We start from the raw sequence: 21,186 nt of genomic DNA on the forward strand, positions 1-21,186 counted from the left end.
AAATCTATTCCTTCAATGCCCATTGATATTTCCTGTCTGCCCCCTTCTCTTTCTTCTCCCTCCCACCAATCACAGAGGTCCCTCATCAGAAATCTGGGTACTGCTGGAGAGAAACAGGTTCTCCAGCTGCAATTCACACAACTGGACAGCTGAGTGGTCCCTCGTGGCTTTTACCTCCCACCTCCTCTGCCAGGAGAGGTCATCTCCGGTGCTCTCAAAAGCCTGTGCCTCATTCTGGAGTGAGGACACGCTTGGTTAGTTCCTCCATCTCTTCTGCCTCAAAACTCACTTCTGACCCACTCTGATGGTGTATCAGATTCCACTGTCCAGGCAGGCTGGACCTCCACAAATTCTCTATCAGCTGTGGGTATCTGCCCAGTTTTGCATTCTCCAGATTTCCTTTTTCCCAACCATAGCAAGCAGGCTCACCAACTCTCGTGGTTCTACAGCCCCCACTGAGGTCCCATCTTCCGACTTTCAGGTGCACAGAAGAGCAGAAACCTCCTTGGTGTCCTGGTGTAATGTGCAGAGGCACTTACGTTTGGTTATGAATGTTTAATTAGTTGTAAATCAAAGTGAAGAGAAAAAAATGAATGACTCACTCTGCCATGATGCTGACATCACTATCAGTTAGTTTTTACACACAAATCTTAGCTGTAAAAATAGAACTAGAGAAAGAAAAAGAACGTTACCATCACCCCTAAATCCCACTATTATGCTGACATCTATTCATTTCCCTCAGAAGTAACCATTATTTTGACTTCTATCACTATATATTACTTGTCTTATGTTATTTTTATGTAATGATGATGTAGTTATCATTTGCCATCTATTACTCAACATTTATTTGAGTAATCCATTTACCTATTTAGGGACATTTAGGTAGTTTCCTATGGAGGGCTTCCAGTGGAGAGCTAGTACAAATAGTAACACAATAAACATTCTAATTCATGTCTTTTAGTGAATATTTATGTGCATTTCTCTTGGGAATATACAAAGAAATGAAATTGATAGGTCATAGTGACCTATGTATCAGTATCAGTGAGCTGCTACAAAAAAAAAAAAAATACTGCAAAACAGATGCAAAACCCAGAAACATTCAACAGTGTTGCAACAATGTTCCTGTGAGCACATCTGTCCTTTGTTCCTTTTTCTCATTCCCTGTTTTGTGCTTATTGCATATCGCTTTTCACTTCTCCTTTTATTATTTAATATGATGAGAATTCTAAGTGCAGTTATGTTTGGATCTCTGATTAAAAATCTATTTGCTGAATTTGAAAGTGCTCTCTAGAGTAGAGTGTGGACTATTTGAGTTATAAACAAATAAAATATCCTAGCATAAAATTCATAGAACTGTCACAACGTGTAACTAGTTCGTAGAAATCCTTTCCTGGAAACTCGTGCACCTTGTTAAATCCAAGAGTAAAAGGAAAAAAAAAAAAAAAGGCAATGAATGCTTTGTCACCTCTTATCTGAAGAGAGGTTACATAGCATAATGGTCTTAAGATTCTTGAGCAAGTCTGCTTAGGCTGAAATCCTGTGTTTCTACATACTGTGAGATTGTACAATTTACTTAAATTCTGCATGCCTTATATTTATCATCAGGAAAATAATAAAACATACATACCTTTCAGGATGTTGGCAAGAATGGAATGGGTTAACATTTGCAAACTGTTTAGAAAAATGCTATTTAAGTATTTGATAATTAAAATGTTGATTATTTGGTTTACATGGCATTTCAAAAACAATTAGGGAAGTGTAGTTATTGATCAAAACATATTTACTCTGAATACCTTGCACTTCTCTTTAGTCAGAGCTTGCAACAAAAAAAGTGACTCAGATTTTCACTTCCTTATTAGTATATTTGTCATTACTGTAGCACTGTAGTGATACTCCCTTTTTCATTGCTGATATTAGGTATATTCTTTATTTTGTCTTCATTAGTCTTATCGGGGGCTTAAACATGGGGATTTTCCAGTTAACTTTTTGTTACTTATTTCTATCTTCATTTGTCTTGGTCTAAAAGTATATTCTGTGTGATTTAATCATATGAAAATTTTGAGACTTACGGACTTGCACATATATGGTCAATTTTTGTAAATGTTCCACTGTACTTGAAAATAATACACATCTTGAGATTGTTGAGTTTGATATTCTACATATCTTAATTAGACCAAGTTCATTAATTCTGTTTTTAAAATTGTATATATATTTAGTGATTTTTGGCTAGCTTGTTCTGTTACTGAGATTTTAAATAAAAACAAAAAATTTCAGTCTATGGGTTCATTTTTCTGTATTTCTGTTTCATCTCCATCGATTTTGCTTTACGTATTTTGAGGTTATGTTATCAAATGCATAGGAATTTAAAATTGTCATATCTTCCTGTTAAACTGAATGCTTTCTGTTATAAAGTACTCCTCTTTTATCACTGTGATGATTAACTTCAAGTCAACATGACTAGGCTATAGTACACCCTTCTCTGATTAAACACTCATCTAGGTTGCTGTGAAGATATTTTATAGGTGTGGCTAACATCTATAATTAGTTAGCTTTAAGTTAAGGGAATTAATCATGATGATTTGGGTGGGCCTCATCCAATCAGTTGAAAGGTTCTTAAGAGCAAAAACAGGTTTTCCTAAAAAAGGAGAAATCCTGCCTGTGAACTGCAACATTAGATTCTGTCAGAGATTTTCTAGTTTTCTGCCTTATTCTCTTAATTTCAGACTTCCTAGTGCCCACAGTCATATTATATAAACCAATTCCTTGATGTCTAGCTATCATCCATACATATTTATCTAAAATATCTCCAGCTTCCTAGTTCTGTTTCTCTGGAGAATGCTCACTAATAAAATCTCTAATGATACTTTTTGCCTTGAAGTCTACACTACTTAATATTTACATAGACATGCTAGTTATTTTTATTAGTGTTTCCATAATACATATATTTCATCATTATATTTTTTAACCTTTCTGCATCCTTACATTTGTATTTTTATATTTTAAATAATATATAAATACAATTTTTTAAAAGCCCAAGTGGATAATTTTTGTAGTTTTAAGTTGTAATGTTTAGCCAATTTACACACAGTGTAATTATTGATATATATGACTTTAAATATACCATTGAACTATTTGCTTTCTGTGTGATAGCTCTGTTTAGCATTTTTGTCTATTTTATTTCTTCTCTTGTATCAATTAACATTTACTTATTAATCAGTTTTTTCCATCTATTGGCTTTTTGCTTTTATTAATATGTGAATAGGTGCAGTTTTTCCTCACTGCATTCTTCTGTTTTATTTTCTCTCTCTCTCTTTCTCTCCCTCCCTCTCTCTTCTTCTCTCTCTCTTTTTTTTTTTTTTTTTCATTTTTTTCTCTCCAGGCTTTAATGTGTGTTTTCTATCTGCAAGTCCATTAATTCTCTCCTCAATTATGGTAATTCCATAATACTCATTTGGTTTTCACATTTTCTGTATTTTCCAGAAAAAATTCCCCAATCTCATCTTTTATTTTTTGAATATATTAAACAAATGACTTTTAAAGTCTGTATTGGATGGTGTGTCTGATTATTTAACACTTGTCAGATGTCTATAAAAGCCATAAAAATACTTTGGGGTCCAAGCGAGTATTCCCAACAATGCTGAGTGCTCAGGAAAATCTGGATACTGTTAATTCTCATCAAAACCTTGTGGAAACCATGATCACCAAAATACAAATGGCAAACGTCAATGGATTTTGGTATTTCAATGATTTTTTTTCATTTTTATATGCTCTAGATTACTTTCTTAGCTGGGAATTCTTTTATTCTCAAAGCCACTCTTTATAAAACAGCATAGAAAAATGGCAAGTAGGAAGTTGGATGTTTTATGAGGATGGTATATTCTGAGGGAATAAACTTGTATCTATCACGGTACTGGGTACAAGTCCTTTTGCTGGTCTACTCATAATAGTCCTGTGTCAATGAAGTGCTCAGTGAAACAGTGGAATGGGATTTTCAGATGAAGATGCTCACAGGCAATTGAAGATACAGTTTATAGCTATGGAGCTAAGTCAGGAGATACATATATATATGTACACACACACACACACACACACACACAATCATTATAGAGAAGAGATCACCCAAGTAATAAACTAGGTGATACACACAAGCCAGACAGAGTCTTAGAAACTCTCAGGGCTAGGAGGCTACAGAGAAGAAGGCTGAGTTCTGGCTTTCTCTCATAATGACCCAGACACAGGTGAAAAGACAAAGGCTCTATATATAAGGTACTGAGATTAAGATGTTCTTCTGGCACTGTGTGAAAAGGGATTTCCAAGATGAGGCTATTGCTGCAGAAAAATCAGAATGAATCAAGTCTGAGGATCAAGTAAGAATGTAAGCGTCAGAAATACGACAGGGGGCTGAAGTTTGAAGGATTTCAAAATGGTGGAGATCAAAGTAGGACAGTAAAGTATTCTTGTTTCTGCACTCAAAGGTAGGGCAGAGCTAAAGAAGGAGCCGGGTAAGCAGAGTCAAGAAAAAGTCCTATCTGGCTATACTTCCTAAAAATCTATCCTCAGAGATTTTTTTTTCCCCAAGATGGAATCATAAAAGTTCATTACATGCCTGTTTTGACTCACCCATTTAAAAAAAAAAAAAAAAATCAGGTACCAAAAAAAAGAAAAAAAAAAAAGAATAACCACACATTTTCTAATTTTCAATATTTTGTTGGTATGTTTGGCTTTCCTATAGATATGATAGCACATGATAATTTTTGTTGGTTTTTTTCCTCTTTGTCCTGGTTTCAAGTTTAAGCCTCATGAATCATTTATTTTAAAGAAGTGAAGCCATTGTGTTCTCTTGGGTGTGTAATTTTAATTTCAGTTTCCTTTACCTTTGTTATAAAGAGAACATATTCTTGTGAAACAACATCTTAAAAAAAAAAAAAGCCATACTGTAATAAGGAAAACAGTGTAAGAACCATTCTAGAATGTGGTCATTCTAATGTATTCTAAGTGCTGACAAGCTGCAAGACAACACCGCATTGTGGGTTTTTAAAATTTTTTTCAATTGAGGTAGTCAGTTTATACTGCTGTGTCAATTTCTGGTGTACAGCGTCATGTTTTAATACATGTATGTGTATATATTCCTTGTCATATTCTTTTTCATTATAGGTTACTACAAGGTATTGCATACAGTTCCCTGTGCTATACAGTAGAAACTTGTTATTTATCTATTTTATATACAGTAGTATCTATCTGAAAATCTTGAACTCTCAGTTTATCCCTTCCCACTCCCTTTCCCCGCTGGTAACCATGAGTTTGTTCTCTAGGTCTGGGAGTCTGTTTCTGTTTTGTAAATAAGTTCATTTGTGTCATTTTGTTAGATTTCACATGTAATTGTTATCACATGGTATTTTTCTCTCTCTTTCTGCCTTCCTTCACTTAGTATGACGATCTCCAAGTCCACTGTGTTTTAATGTGCTGAACACTCCCTCTTCCTTTTTTCTCCTTCTGATCATCAAAAGGGACAACAGGGCTTCTTTGGCTTCAGCCTCCTGTGTGAGATCAAACAATGCCTGAAAGCTACCATGGACCTGCCGACACCCTGAAAATCTCTACCAAGTGTAGTGTTAATTTGCATTTTGAAAGAACCATTTTCAAGGTATTTCATCCTTCCTTTCAACTTTTAATACATTAGAATCCCCAAATTGAAGGACTGTTGCCTTAGCTGTCTCTTAGCAGTCAGACAAAGTAGAGATGCAGGAAAATCTTCCTTAAAAATGACTTATTAGGTATATGAAGAAAAAAAAAAGGATAGTGTCATTCATAGAACACACATAAAAGCTTGGGTAAGAAAAACGGGGCTGGGAGGTGAAGAGATACTCTGTGCATCACAGATTTTTCTTTCGTGGTTGCTGAAAATAAGACACTAATATGTTCAGAGAACCCTGGATATTTTAAAGAAAGCCAATGACAGTAATAACTCAGTGATGGTTTAGGACATTAGCCTTGGTCCAAATCATTATTTCAATTCAAAGACTCAAAAGCTCCCATGAAAAAAAAATGTTCTTTCTGGTCACTTGATTTCCTCAAAGGCAGTAAGCAAATGATGCTCCCAGTGATTAATGTCTGGAATGGAATATGAACTTCCAGTTTCTTCCCATGATAAATAGTGATGCTTTCGTGGTTTTATTTTTTTTTAAATCAAATTACAAATAAAGAGAGTTGAAAGTGAAACTATTTTAAAAGTGGAAGTCAATTCTTACTGCCTACGTGGGTAGTTATGGTCATTTCTGCAATAAATAGATGCTCTGAAACTCCTCAGAGCCTTAGCAGGACCAGAGTAGCAGCTTGGAAGAACTGCACCTGATAAGCCATCTCCTATGGAAAATTCTTGGAAGATGTTTGAAGAATTCCACATAGATGAAGAGATGGGCTTTGCTCTGCCAAATCCACTGGTAAGAGAGGACACTGAAATAGGGGCAAAAATATTTTCTTATCTTGACCCTCCCCGAACAAGTTAATTTCTCTTGAACAAATGTGGTTTGGTAATTTCTACTGAGCAAATGGATGAAGCAGTAGCCAAATTGGAGGCAGAGTTTTAATAAAGGGGTCTCACTTAACTTTAAAATTTGCTGCCTAGAAATGTCATCTTAGATGTAATTCTTACTTACCTTACACAGGTAGAGATGAGATAAGGAAATGACAGAAATATTTTGGCTTATGACAATTGCACTTCAGTCATAAATGACCCATGAGTCAAAGGAATCCCCTTTATCAGCTGATATCCCTTAAATGGTACAAGTGTGTGTTCCTACTTTGATAATGTTTTTGAGGTGGGAAATCAAGCAACTTAGATTCAAATTAATATTGCTTGGAGTTTCCTAAGCCTAAGATTCAAGTGAGAGTTAGAACTACTTTTTCTTTTTTTTCATTTAACAAGTTTTGCCAACAAAGTGCCAGGCATGTAGAGTTAACATTGGCCTCAGAAACTACATCTCCCTAAGTTATCTTCCAAAGAATGCCACGAAAAGCATCTTATTGTTAGTATTTTAATCATCAAATATTTATATAGCATTTTTAAGCAATTTACAAATACTGAGTCCATCTTTACAGCCATTCTGAAAGGTATGCGTGTTATTAATCCCATTTGCCTGATGAGAAGGGTAAGCCAGGCAGAGTTTAAGTAATTACCCAAAGTCGACACAGCTGGCAGTCGCAGACACGGGCTGTCTGGCTAGTCAGTCCGGCCCCAGAGTCTGTGATCTGAAAACCACTATCTATTATGCTGCATTGCTTCACTCGAGCAGAGATCGCACGACATTACTTTTTTTTTTTTTTCCCCTAGTCTTGAGTTTAACAAGGTACTTGAGATTCCAGGAGAGGATTTCTAGAAACTAGTTACATTTGCGCCAACTCCGTGTACCATTACGTCTCTATTCAAATGAATAGAACTGTGAATAGAACGTTGGCTCAAACAGTTAAGAGTCCACACCCTAGAGAGAGAACCTTTGAATACAGCAAATGTGTTTTTCAGTCAGATTCCAGTCTAACTGTACCTAGAAATTACATCCTGTAAATACCTTGGGTAATGCAGGCAAATCTAATTTTCCTCTTCAATTTATTACATTAATTTAGGAAAATGTAGTATATGTTTTAACTTTATTGCTAAAAGCACCTGGTTTGCTTTATATTTGCAGATGAATACCACTCAGACTTGCTTCCTCCCCTTATACAAGTACACAGGTGTCAGGGCTGGATGTCACAAGGACGTACTTAGCAATAGTACCGAAAAAAAAAAAGGAAAGAAATCTTTTCAGAAACTAAAAGCCTTATATCAAATGTATTATTATTTTTTTTTTCTAAAAAGTTGGTTCTCTTAAGAAAAATAATCATGGTTAATTATGGAGACCTCTAAAACTGATTCCAGGGGTTAAGGCAAGACCCCCAAAACTAGAGCAAAATAAAACTCTTCCTGAGCTACTTAAAAAATAATGCCACTACTTGAGATGCTTAGGAAGTTAGATTCAGTGCCCTAAAACACGCAAAAAAAAAAAAGAAAAAGAAAAAATAGAAATTACTTTTATTCCTTCACTGAAGATCTTTCCCACAAATTATGGGTTCAAAAATGTCCATTTCTCATAATCTGTCAGCCTCCTATTCTAAAGGAAGACAATGTGTCTTCTGCTTCCATAAAGATGTGAAATACATTCTCTCATCTAGCAGTAGTTGAATGGCCCTCTGTGTTACTCTTTATTAATTTATATTATATCATTTAGGCATCCTCTGAACCAGAAGTATAGTACTGATTGAGTTTTACATTTGTTGAAAGTTCTGTCAAATAGGACACTCATCATGACACACAAGAAAGCGTTTCTGTTATTCTGGGGGAAACAGCAATGATCAAAAATTCAGATGTGCTACCCGGTGCAACACACAACACAAAGTGTTTACTGCTGAAAACACTAGAGGGCAGCCTTTGTGTGGCTAGGGAGAAAAATGCGGAACAAACAAGAAAGGTGACTAGTGAATATACCGCCTGGACCTTTCATTGCTAAACATTATGTTTGGCCAATTATCTGCAGCCCCTGAACAGGTCTGAATTTTATATTAAATTTGTCTTCGTGTTTTATAGCTTACTTATAATATTCATTTGGTTCGGAGGCTTAAAGCCTCGCTCCTTTTGCTCTGAGGAAGCCTCTTGCTATTCCATCCCCACAGTTCAGGACTGATCACCCCAAGCCCATGTCTGGAAGCAGCTTAGTGAAGAAGTGATGGGAACAGGGCATGTGGGGAGCTGTTCTGAGATCTTATTTCAGGGTGTTACTTCAGTCTTTTGTCTTTATGTTTTCCCCTGAGATGAGCTTATAAACATCAGATCTAGAGAGACACTTGTTAAAAAACAAAATTCAACTGAGTAAATTTTAAAGATGTCATTGGCTTCTTTCAATCAGGCAGCATCCCTTCTAACAGATAGAAAGGGTCTCTGAGTTGCTGTACAAAATGAAAGGCTTTTATGGGCAGAAGAGAGCACATTCTTTTATTCAGATTTCATTTTTACTGGGCAAAAAAATAAGCCTATAGTACCAAAGCAGACAGTCAACATCTACCATACCAGCATCTCCTACACGTCCAGTACTGCGCCAGTTCCTGTAAGAAATACAGAATTAAAAGCATGGTTGGGATGGGGCGGGTAATAGCTCAGAGGTAGAGTATGCATTTAGCATGCATGAGGTCTTGGGTTCAATCCCCAGCACCTCAATTTAAAAATAAATTAATAAACCTAATTACCTCCCCCTACAAAAATAAATAAATAAAAGCTCGCCATTAGATAGTGAGATGTAAAAAGAGCAAGATTTTTTTGAAGTTGGAAACACTTGTGTCTGAACCACAATAAACTATATTCATGAAACCAGTTGCATAAACTGCCTGAGCCTAGCTTTTCTTACCGATGACATGGGGATCACAATCAATTTGGGGGGCCATTAGAATAATTAAGTGAGAAGTTACCAAGCAAAACTGCCTAGATGACTGCGGACATGTAATAAATCTCATTTTTCTTCCATTCCAAAAAAAAAAAAAACATTAAAATCTAGCTTAGGAAGGAATAAAATATTTTTAGTGAAGTACTGAATGTGAAAAGGTATCATCCATTGGGTTCATAACGGGAAGAGCGAGTGTAGAATGGAATAGTCAGGAAGATGACAGTGAGACATTTGAGGTGACCTCTGCAAAGGAGGCAGATGACAGTCCTTGAGGAGAGAAGACGTGGCCCTGAGTGTGTAGACAGCAATCCACGGGCTGGTGCTCCAGACACGTGAGTGTGTGTCTGCATCACACAGAACTGGTGAAGAGGCAACACGGACCATCAGTGGGAGGCAGAGCTATTTTATAATACGCTCCACAAGTAAAATGAAAAGACCTATTTCTTCTTCTCAAGGTGGAGCTACCTCACCCTTACGATGCCTGGATTTCCATCGCTAGAAATCTGCCTCAACTGATTGAGGACGGCCAGCTCCGTGCGGAAGTTGAGAAGGTTTGAAAAAAAGTTATTTTTAAAAAAATTTATTTTAGCTTCCTAAAATGTTTGACTTGGTTTTGCGGCTCTAACGTCACCCATTTTGAGTTGAATCCACCTGTCCGTTTCCTCTCAGTTAGCAACACTCAGCACTGATGGGCTGGAAGGACACAAGGAGCAGCGCCTCGGACATCTGGCCCTGGGGTACCTCACCATGGCCTATGTGTGGGGGCGAGGAGATGGAGACATCCGCAAGGTTTGGACACTTTGAAATCTTACTTCTTTTCAATCATGACAGATTGCCATCCGATTTAGACTTCACATAGAAAATTCTAAAAGTATTGAAACTGCAGGTTGTGAAGCTTGGCTAACAGGAAAAAAATAAACACAGGGAGGCAGAAAACAATCATTCACTGAGTTCGCATGTCAGTTGTTATTATGATTGGATTTTCAGTCTTTTGTTTATATCACACAATCGCTCCATCCTGTGCATATACCTACATGTCCAGCTTCTTTCTCTCAAATTATGTTGTAAGCATTTGTAAATTACTACACAGTCATCCTAGACATCATGTGAAATCACTTTGTAATTTTTCATTGGGTTCCTGAACTTTATTTATTCAATCTTCTGTTGGTAAATCTTTTCCTTGTTTTTAATATTTTACCATTGTAAATGACACCGCCATCAATGTATTTGAATATGAAATGTCTTCCTCTATTTATGACTCTTGGGAGATAAAAATATTTTATGACCCTCCTTAGTTAATGGGAAGTTAGTGTGCTGTCTTACATCTGTCAACAGAGAACAATACATTGTTTACATCCTACTCTCATCAACAGTATATAACTTTAGATTGAAAATAAGATTACCCTGTATTTTATCTGGCAACCCTAATCACTTGAAACCAGTACAGACTGTAACACCTAACCTTTAGACCACGAACAAGGAGATAAAATAGATTCCAGAGGCACCTTCTGCCATTTAGTGAAAGTTTTTCTCTCCTTTATTGACAAAGGTAATTGACATCTTATCTTGTCTTTCCTTCCACATCCTGTTTAAAGACAGAAAAACATATATGGTTCACCTATGTTATGCATCACCTTCTGATAAGTAAAGAAGAGAAAAAAATTGTTGTGCATAATCGTGGGAACACCATTCTGGGATGACACAATAAAGTTTAAGATTAGTTCTTATCTTATAACCTGCCTTAAAATTTAACTAAGCACACAGTCTCGCTAGGCTTGCTGGAGTCTGAGGCTAGCTGAAGGCAGAGGCATGGTTTACAAAAAAAGCATCCATACCGAAGGGCAGTGAATGCTAGTTGCACGAGAGTCCGTCCAGTGGTGGTAAATAGCAGTTGATGTGATCGTGAAATGTGTCCAGGAAGAAGTTGGGACTTGACTGACTTCTTGAAAGATTGGGAGAGCTTATCCAGCGAGGAGAGGAACAGAAAGGAAAGAGAGGACTAGCAAAAAAAAAAAAAAAAAAGTGGAACCAGAACGGACACGGCATAATCAAACGATAGTAAACTTACCAGACTGGAGATCAGAATTATAAGAGAAAACAGGAAAATGTATTTTTTAAATGATTTATCCAGCTTTTGTATGCCACATCATTCTGAAAAGGATCTTAGAAGCTGGCAATGGAAAAAAAAATAGAGAAAGATAAAAAGTATTTAAGTGAGGAAATTGGAGGAAAGAAATCAAATGGATAAAAAATAAGACACGTCAACGTAAGGCATATTTTGCTTGAGAATGGGCAAGAAATTAGCACCTGAGTTTTCTAGCCACTGCATGAGTGTGCATAACAGATTAAGATGTGTTTGAACATCTCCCTTCTTTTTCCCAAGTCATTTCAAATGAATCATTAATTAGACTTCTGTCCTCCTGTTTCTCTTTGATCTTTTCTCTAAATCAGAGAAGGGCAAAACTGATTTTCTTTTGAAACACATGTGAATCGTTTGCCACCCAAAATGTTTCAGTTCCCAGAGGCAGAAGGTCTGCCACTGGACGCACACACCCAGGTGTGACGTCGCCAGTCCACAGTCCTAATCCAACATTTGTTCTCTTGGTTAAACCATCATCTTCAGGTGTACTGAGCTGACCTGAGGCTCCCATGACTTTCACAGAACTGTGGAGCGGGTCACAGTCACGCTGCCTCTGCCTCTGAAGTGCCATCACCCACCACCCCCAGAGGGACCACACCTCCTTGTCTTTTGCCTGGTTAGATACACACGTTCCAACCACTGGCTGCAGATGACAGGGATGACCTTAACAACTGCATAGGACCAGCTGGTTATAAGCCAACTGATAGTCAGATGAGGAAGTCGGGCAGATAAAGGATGAAATGTCAGCTTTATGACTAACAGCAGCTGGAAAACATGGCTTGAGCAGGAAGCAACAAACTGCCCACTCAGGATGCACTTATTCCTCAGAATTATCCTGAAGGTAGGAGCCTCTTCCTGTGTGGCTGAACACAGAGCAGAATTGTGTGGGTAACAGCCTCAGAGAAAGCAGAGTTGAAGAGAAAAGGGGGCTGGGTTTCCGTTTCACCCCCAGACACGACCGTTAGGTAAGCCTGGATGCCTCCCTGGAGGAAGGGTAAGTCAAAGAGCTGAGATGAGCCAGGAGTGTCGCTCTAGTTGGTATATCTGCATGGAAATGTAAAGCAAGGGTGAAGGAGATCCCTCCTTCTGACACACGTAAGTCTTCAAGGCTAAGTACCAATGTCAGTCCATGGTGAGGTTTTCTAAAAAGTCATCCAGAGAGAGCTTCTGTCAGCATCGGGCTCCCAGAGCCATAACCCATGTGCACATCTAGTCTGTATCAGACCCCCAAGTCTCAATTCCAGATGACTCTGAGCTGCTCTGAGACACTCCATTTTATCCTTGTACTGCCGGTGCACAATGAGTTCCTTGCACCTTGCACAGAGGACTTGCCTAACAGACGTTCGTGGAATGGATGGATGAGCGAGCAATTAGTTGCAAGTGGCCCACGGGCCATCAGAAAGTCAGAGATACAGTCTTTGTTCCTCTCTACGCCCAGATTGTGTCCACATCCACCCAAATCCAAAAACGCAAGCATTTAACAAAAGCTGGGCTTAAGAAATGAAATGAGGAAGAGAAAATTAACATTAGTTTGCTTTCAAAGCACCCCCGTGTCGAACAGTTAATGGCTGAGCACCAGGAAGCAGAAGAGAAGGTAAGACATTTCTATGGTTAACGCTGAATACGGTGTTTGAATCAGGTCCTGCCAAGCAACATCGCCATCCCTTACTGCCAACTTTCTGAGAAGCTGGGCCTGCCTCCTATTCTGGTTTACGCAGACTGTGTGTTGGCCAACTGGAAGAAAAAGGATCCCAGCGGGTACGTACACCGTGATGCCAGGAATGAGGGGAGTGCGCTCCACGGAAATCAAAAGGGACTTAGTTACTGGTTTAATTTTTGGCAGCGCGGCTTTAAATTTTGGCATCCTCTGCTATTGGGGTGTAAAACATACGTGTGTGTGAGAGGGAGGCATCTGACTGACACAGAATGACACGCACAAATCTTACGGGGTCGGTTTCATGATTTTCACTAACTTCTCCTGTTTCTGAGATTCTGTACATTTCCATTTCAACTACTCAGTTGAGTTTAGGAGTCGACACGTCTTCAGCACTCGAGACGGCAAGGTCTGTGCTTTCAGGACAGCCTGCTCAGAATCTAGACCCTTCCTGAGCATTTAGTAGTGGCCTCCACTATAGTAAAGGGACAGAGTTTCTGGGTGTGCACCTGCAGAGGCATATTCTAGATGTGGGAATACCACAACATGCAATGATCTCATCTAGAAAAGTGTCTTGTTAGTAACAACTCGTGTTGACTTTCCAAGTATGTCCTTTGCGTTTTTAATATTTTTTCACTTATAAAGTCCAAAGTGTCTGTGATGCCCACTCGAGAAACAGAAAAAACATGTCTTTAATTTGATTTTTAATTGATTTCTTCATTTTAATTGATTTCCTTTCTCTCTTCCAATTGGTCCATTGCTTCGTGGTGGCTCTCAAAAGGCCCATGACTTATGAGTGAGTATTCGATCTTTTTAATTCTAAGAATTATTTGTTATTCAGAGTAAATATAGGTTTATCATTAGCCTCCAAATGCATTTTTTAGAACACCAGTTGAATTCAGGCAAAAAAGTAATTCATGTAATTATTTACAGAGCAAGCCATGAAGGGACAGCATCTGTTTGATATTCTAGCTGTTAATACATACAGAAGTGGGGGGCGGGTACAGCTCAGTGGCAGAGCATGTGCTCGGCATGCACGAGGTCCTGGGCTCAATCCCAGAATTTGCAAGTACAGATGATTCCTGACTTAAGGATGGTTCAACCTAAAATTTCTCGACTTTAAGATGGTGCAAAGGTGATACACATTCAGTAGAAAACATAGTTTGAATTTTCTATTTTGATCTTTCCCCGACATAGCGATATGTATGCAGTCCCTACTCTCTGTTGGCACAGTCGTCCAAGTCATCACGAGGGTGAACAACAGATACATTTAAAACCATTCTGCACCCAAATAGCCATTCTATTTCGTTACTTTCAGTAGTGTATTCAGTAAATTATGTGAGCTCATCAACACTTTACTATAAAACAGACCTGATATGAGATGATTTTGCCCAGCTGTTGGCTAATGTGAGTCTCCTGAGCACATTTAAGGGAGGCGAGGCTAAGCTACAAGGTTTGGCAGCTTGAGTGTATTAAATGAATTTTCACCTTACAGTATTTTCAAATCACAATGGGTTTATAGGGACTTAACCCCATCGTAAGTTGGGGAAGATTTGTAAATAAATGTAATTAATATGCATAAATACAAAATGCACATATATCTGTGTATCTATGATGTAATAACCTCAGTGGCCATAAAAATAAACCTATGCTTTTGGACCCAATTCTTACTATTTTTGACCTATGTACTAAACAGAGGTTAAGAGCTAGGGAAAGAAAAGCAAATACCATAGGACAAAGCCTGCCCTGATGAAACTGGACCAGTGGGGAGGAAGGAAGATATACAGACATTATATCCACTGCTATATGGTCCGTATTTCCACTGCTATACGATTAACAGAATGGGTAAGAAGTTAAAGTACCAGAAGTTCGAACGAAACAAAGGAGTGAGGGAAGAATCCTTGTCTCAAGCTACTTAAGCTGAGCCCTGTCGTGTGAGCAGGCATCACCCTGAAGGAAAAGATGAGCATGTTCCTAGTGGAAGAAACAACAAGTGTGAGGGCCTTGAAGCGACACAAACCTTGGTGCCTTATCTGAACAGAAGGAAGGCTAGTGTTGCTGATAAACAAAGAATGGTTAAAGGAACAGTGTAGGAAAGGGGTGAAAAAATAAACTTAAGAAATGTTATGTAGGACTCCGGGCTATGATGAGGGGTTTAAACAGTATCCTAAATTAAACGAGAAGCTATGGAAGGTTTTGCAAGGATGACATCATCAGTCCCATTTCACAGATGAGAACACCGAGGCTGAAACAGGTGCAATGTTTTGTTCAAGGTCACATAGCAAGTCAGCTGTGGAAATCGTCTGGCGCAGACCATAAATTTAACTGCTATGAAACTCAGATACTGAGACCATGTTTGCACCAATGCAAAACTTCAGTTAAAAAAAACAGGACGTGACAAGTTATTTGAATGTCCCAGCCAATTGCTTTCTAAGGCAGATAAATCCCTGATAAATTGAATCAGGTTCATAGATAAATATATGGACATAAATTTATTTATTTAAGCAAAAAGTCTACTTTTAAAAATCATAACCTCACAGGTATCTCTGTAAACATTGAGTTTATACATTTAAATACATATGCATGGGAAAAATTGATGGCATAAAAGAAACAGAAATAGTCTTGAAGTTTCTACTTTCAAGTTCTAGGATGGAGTTTCAAATCTTGGCTTAATTTACTGTTAATTACATGATCTTAGACAGTAGACCCAATGTTAATATTCCTAGCTACATAATGGACACAGTAAAACCTGCCATACTTCTCTCACAAGAGTATTTGGAAAATATAGGATATGTAAAAAAATCCTTGAAAACCATAAAGTACTCAAGTATACAAATTTTTTTGCTAAACTCTTGGCTAATTTTCTTAGGAACATGGACATTCTGTTCTCGTTCCCGGGTGGGGACTGTGGCAAAGGATTCTTCCTGATTTCTCTCCTGGTGGAAATGGCAGCTGCTTCTGCAATCAAAGTACGTCCACCCTTCCTGGGAAACGTGTAGCTGGCTTCACGTAGGCAGAGCGATCATTTAGTGACGGAACTATACAGCACATGAAATAACTTTATCCTGACTGACTACAGCATTTGATTATTTAATTGGAGACAAGAGTTCATTGAGTATTTGTGTATTGCCTAAAATATAAAATGTAGATGCTGTATATCTAGAATCAAATTTCAAACCCCAATAAAAGAGAACTGTTTTCAATGCAATTTGGCATTGGACCTGTATCATATAATGACATAAATCTACTGGTTTTGCCCCTCAGAAAAAAAGGAAATAGAAAACAGAAATACAAAACTATGTAAACCTATATGATAAACGAATAAAGACAACTCTAAGCTTAATTAAATACATGGAAATTAGTCAAAGAATCAGAGGGTACTTAGCCCAAGAAAGAAGTGGAAATACCAAGGGGTGGGGATATAGCTCAATGGTTAAAAAAACAAAACAAAACAAAACAAAACATATGCTTAGCAAGCATTTAAGTCCTAGGTTGGATCCCTAATACCGTCAAGAAAAAAAAAAACCCTTAAAATAAAAAAAAATACTAATTTAAAAAAAGAAGTGGAAATACCAAATTTAATTTAGGGATTAAGATTTAGGAGAATTTTATTCTCTGCCAGCGTTTAGTGCTATGAAATCTTAAGTGTTTGTCTTTTTTTTTTTTTTTTAAGGTGATTCCCATTATTTTCAAGGCAGTACAATGTGAAGACTCGGAAACTTTGCAAGATGCACTGCGTGAGATAGCTTCTTGCCTGAAGAGAGCCCTTGAAAGGTTTCACCAAATTCACGGCAAGTATTGTATGCCATACACCATGCGAGCCGCAGTCAAATGTTTCTGAATATATGAGAGGTAGAGTTGTTGTAAAAAAAGGAAGCAAAAAACAACTCTTAGTGGGTGTGTCTGCACCAAATCCTTACACTTTCCACGTGGCCAGTATTATGACATTCATTTTATAGATAAGGCAATCTAACGTTGGAGGGCTAAGATAAATGACCTCAAATTACATAAATAGTAAATAGTGAAGCCAGAATTCCAAGCGAGGTCTATTTAACTCCAAGGACTGTCCTTGTCTCCCACTCAAATCCATGGAGAAACTTGCCGGCGGCGAAGGATGTTTTAAGTTCTGAAAACCTTAGCTTCTGCTTGCTAGGAACTCTCTACGAAGTATGCTTTTTTCACAAGTTAACTGAAAAACAACATAGAAAAGCCATGGAGCTCAAAAGCTATGGCAAAATTAACAGCTCAAAAACAGCAATAACTCAGAACATACATAAGCCAGGATCTGCAAAAGGAAATGTGCCCTACAGGACACTCCCAAGTACACAACTGTGTATCACTGGGCTTTGGCAAGAAGACGGAACTTCAAACCAAAGACCTTAGCAAGCGCTGGGGAGGGACACCCAGAGACAAGGTCCACAGGGCTCAAGGAGCTTTCTTTGGTTTTCAGCTTTCTTTTTGTTTAGGTTTGTCTTTCTTTATGTAAACAATTTATCTGTTATGTCAGCAAACACATGAAGTAGCCTTAAATAAATGCTGGCAGTTTAGTTGGCTTCCTGAGGATGACGGGTGGTAGATGGACCCAGGCTCTTTGTCACAAGCCATGTATTAGCCCTCTGGTGACCCGGTTCAGTGTACATGGGTGATGAGTGGGGCTCAGCCGGGAGAGGGCAGGTGAGTGAGACCTTGCCCTCGGGGACTTTTTCTTCACAGACTGACCTAACGCCTTTCTTGCATCCTATGCTGAAATCTATTATAAATTGTTTACAATACCTTGATTCCCACCCCCCATCCGTCTGACGGTACTTAATTAAACATATCTCATCTCTTTACAGATTATGTCGACCCAAACATATTTTTCAATGTTCTTCGCATATATTTGTCTGGGTATGTAGTCTTGTGCTTGAATTTGTTTCCTCTTAAACAATGAAAGAAGACAACAAGTTTCCACTGGTGCTCCCCAGTATCAATCCAGTTTAAGAAACAATTTATATCCTGAAATACATGTTGTAAGAATCAACAGACTCATCTCTCTGTTGGCCAGGCGTACCCTGGAGTCTGGACAGGAGAACTAGTCATTTTAAAGAGGGCGGGATAATCTCGGGTCACGCCAAAGCGAGCTTCCATTAATAGCATACTTATGCCGAATTTGCTCAGTACCATGTTATTTATGATCCTCATGCACGAACACAAGTAGAAAGGGGAGTGTGGAAGAAGCATCACGAAATCTGTCTCTCTTCACCCTCCATTCATCCTCTAGTGCAAGATTCTGTATATGAAAATTGGGCAATTAACCCAGGTAACAATTCTTCTTTCCTTCCTGGCTTAGTTGGAAAGGCAACCCCTCACTGCCGGAGGGCCTGCTGTATGAAGGTGTCTGGGACACCCCAAAGCAGTTCGCTGGGGGCAGTGCAGCCCAAAGCAGCGTCTTCCAGTGCTTTGACGTCCTGCTGGGCGTCCAGCACGCTGCTGGTGGAGGTGAGTGGGAAACCGCAGATAATAGTCATCTCTCGTGCTAACGCAGTGGTATCCAGGAAGTACCTCTCCACCAGCCTCTTCTCTGAGCTTATCTGATGCTTTTAGCTTATCTGATGGCAATCATCCCACCTCACAGATGGAGAAGCAGGAACTTAAAGAGAATAGGCTCCCTGTTAACCAGTTAGAAAGCAGTGAAGCCAGAACTCAAACCAAGTTCAACACCCTCTCCATCCTGAGGTAGGACTGTGTCTGGGAGGCCTGACTGGCTGTGGTGAAGCCAATATCACATGTTTGGAAAATGAATGATCCGATTCAGAAAGAGAAAGTGTCCTGCAAATGAGACATGTCTTGGCGTTGAGGCTGGCGAGGAGAGAGGCTTGGTCCTGGTCTCGCTCCGCCGTCCTCCTGCCCGGGTGACCCAGGGCCAACACCACCACCGAGGGTTAAAGAGGAGCCACGTTCATTAGCTTCCTTCCAGGGGCTTAAGGGGGCACAGGAAGAGACTCCAGGAAGAACTTCTTTCTACTGTTCTCTGTTTTCCTAAACTTCTGTTTAACGGTCCAAGGGGAGAGCGCTGGGCTGGGTGATCGTGAGCTTTTTCCTGAGGTCCTCCCCTTACGGAAAAGCGATCCCTCAGGTTCTCTTGGACTCAGTGTCACGATCTGCCCAGCACAATGTGTGTATCATGTCTACAACATCGGCTTCTTAGAAGGATCAAATGCAGGAGGGAAGCGAGACAGGAAGCCAAACGAAAATATTATGAAAGAATGCGTTTGGCTCAGGTGGTTTTCAGAACTGAGTACCTTTGACAATGACCATTACTAGTCGGAGCTAGAGGAGGAGGAGGCTGATAGGATGGTTGTAGACGCATTGCCTCGTACGCGAGGTTGGCCTGTGATCGCCCACCCACCCCGACCTCACTCTGCCCTTCTTCCCTGGACCGGGGAGCGCTTAGGAGCCCCTTACTGACTCCTCTTTTCCTTTAGCTTCTTCAGTCTCTGCTGCTGAATTCCTCCAGGAAATGAGAACCTACATGCCACCAGCTCACCGGAACTTTCTTCGCTCGTTAGAGTCAGGACCCTCAGTCCGTGAGTTTGTCCTTTCAAAAGGTGATGCCAGCCTGCGGGAAACTTACAACAAGTGTGTACAAGCTATGGTTTCCCTGAGGAAATACCACTTTCAAATAGTAACTAAGTACATTTTGATTCCTGCGAGGCGGAAATCCAAGGAAAAAGGAACATCGAAAGGGTCTTCAAAATCAGAAGATAAAGGAACTGGAGGCACCAGTCTCGTAGATTTTCTAAAGACTGTAAGAAGAACTACTGAAAAGACCCTGCTGAAGGAAGGTTAATGTAACACAAGGAAGTGTATATTTTGCTAAGACAAAGCTATCCTGTGTGGTAATGTCATTGTCCATTCTATCAGACCTACAATAACAAATTCTGTTTTTTTTAAATTGAGGTATAGTCAGTTTACAATGTTGTGTCAATTTCTTTAGCAAAATGCTTCAGCCGTACATGAATATAATAAATTCATTTTCATATTTTTTTCAGCGTAAGCTACTACAAGATACTGAATATATTTCCCTGTGCTATACAGTATAAATTTATCTACTTCATATATATCAGTCAGTATCTGCAAACAGATTCTTAATACTGCATGATAAATAGTTTTGAGATTTTTTTCTGATATCTGTGGGTGTCTTGTGTAAAAAAAATAGAAAGCAATTAGAAGTATTTTGATCTTTCTTCTACATTTAGAGTGTAATGATGAAATTCAATAAAATGTGATATGATGTAATAAAAATGTCTAAAAGTTGCCTTATTCATAACTAGAATTCAGTATTCCTCCAGAGGAGACGTACTGCCCACTGCTACCCTTCAAACAGGGCTAGTAGGTCCCTGTATGTCCCCTATATAAATATCATACTTTTTCAAAACTATCTGTTTACTTGTCTGCATTCTCATCACAAGCTCAGCTTCACGATGTCACGGACACTCTTGTGTTGTTTACTAGACTCATGCATCCCCAGTTCTTAATAAGTACTTTGCAAATACCTGCTTCATGAATATATAAAAGATTGAGTGAACTTGTGAACTAACTAATTGGGGCTAATATGAAGAGGTTGCCTTTAAAGTATCATTTCTGCTGGGAAATCAGTATTATTGAGCACTCACACTATGGCACAGATTAATAATGGAACCTAAGAAAGTTAGGGCAGAAGAGGAACTTAAAAATCATATGGGGCGGATGGGATGAAGATGGCGAAGTAAGAGGACCCTGAACTCACCTCCCCCCATGAACACATCAAAACTACCGCTACATATAGAGCAACTCTCGCTGAAATCAACTGGGAGACTAGTGTAATTAGCAGGTATAAAAAAGAACCAGTCAGAGCTGAGGAACACAATAACTGATTTCAAAAAATACACGAGAAGGTCTTCACA

The 21,186-nt window shown here is 38.9% G+C and overlaps 1 protein-coding gene across 1 annotated transcript; it reads left to right on the plus strand.

Moving 5' to 3' along the window:
- The first annotated feature begins 6,283 nt into the window (after positions 1 to 6,283).
- IDO1 (indoleamine 2,3-dioxygenase 1) lies at positions 6,284 to 20,557 on the plus strand. Its single transcript, XM_010958010.3, has 10 exons — positions 6,284 to 6,440; positions 9,923 to 10,018; positions 10,137 to 10,256; positions 13,247 to 13,365; positions 14,043 to 14,057; positions 16,131 to 16,230; positions 16,935 to 17,052; positions 18,097 to 18,148; positions 18,591 to 18,739; positions 19,726 to 20,557. Exons 1-10 carry the CDS (start codon positions 6,366 to 6,368, stop codon positions 20,088 to 20,090), a joined length of 1,209 nt encoding a protein of 402 aa, XP_010956312.2. The 5' UTR covers positions 6,284 to 6,365; the 3' UTR covers positions 20,091 to 20,557.
- Positions 20,558 to 21,186: the final 629 nt, after the last annotated feature.

Source organism: Camelus bactrianus, chromosome 26, assembly GCF_048773025.1.
Source record: "Camelus bactrianus isolate YW-2024 breed Bactrian camel chromosome 26, ASM4877302v1, whole genome shotgun sequence".
Classification (NCBI taxonomy): Eukaryota; Metazoa; Chordata; class Mammalia; order Artiodactyla; family Camelidae; genus Camelus; species Camelus bactrianus.

Bases quoted from the DNA above. Each gene is read 5' to 3' on its own strand.
- IDO1 (XM_010958010.3), top strand. From the start codon at position 6,366: ATGGAAAATTCTTGGAAGATGTTTGAAGAATTCCACATAGATGAAGAG. The intron at 10,019-10,136 runs GTTTGAAAAAAA...GTTTCCTCTCAG, and splicing joins TCCGTGCGGAAGTTGAGAAG to TTAGCAACACTCAGCACTGA. The intron at 18,149-18,590 runs GTATGTAGTCTT...TTCCTGGCTTAG, and splicing joins CTTCGCATATATTTGTCTGG to TTGGAAAGGCAACCCCTCAC.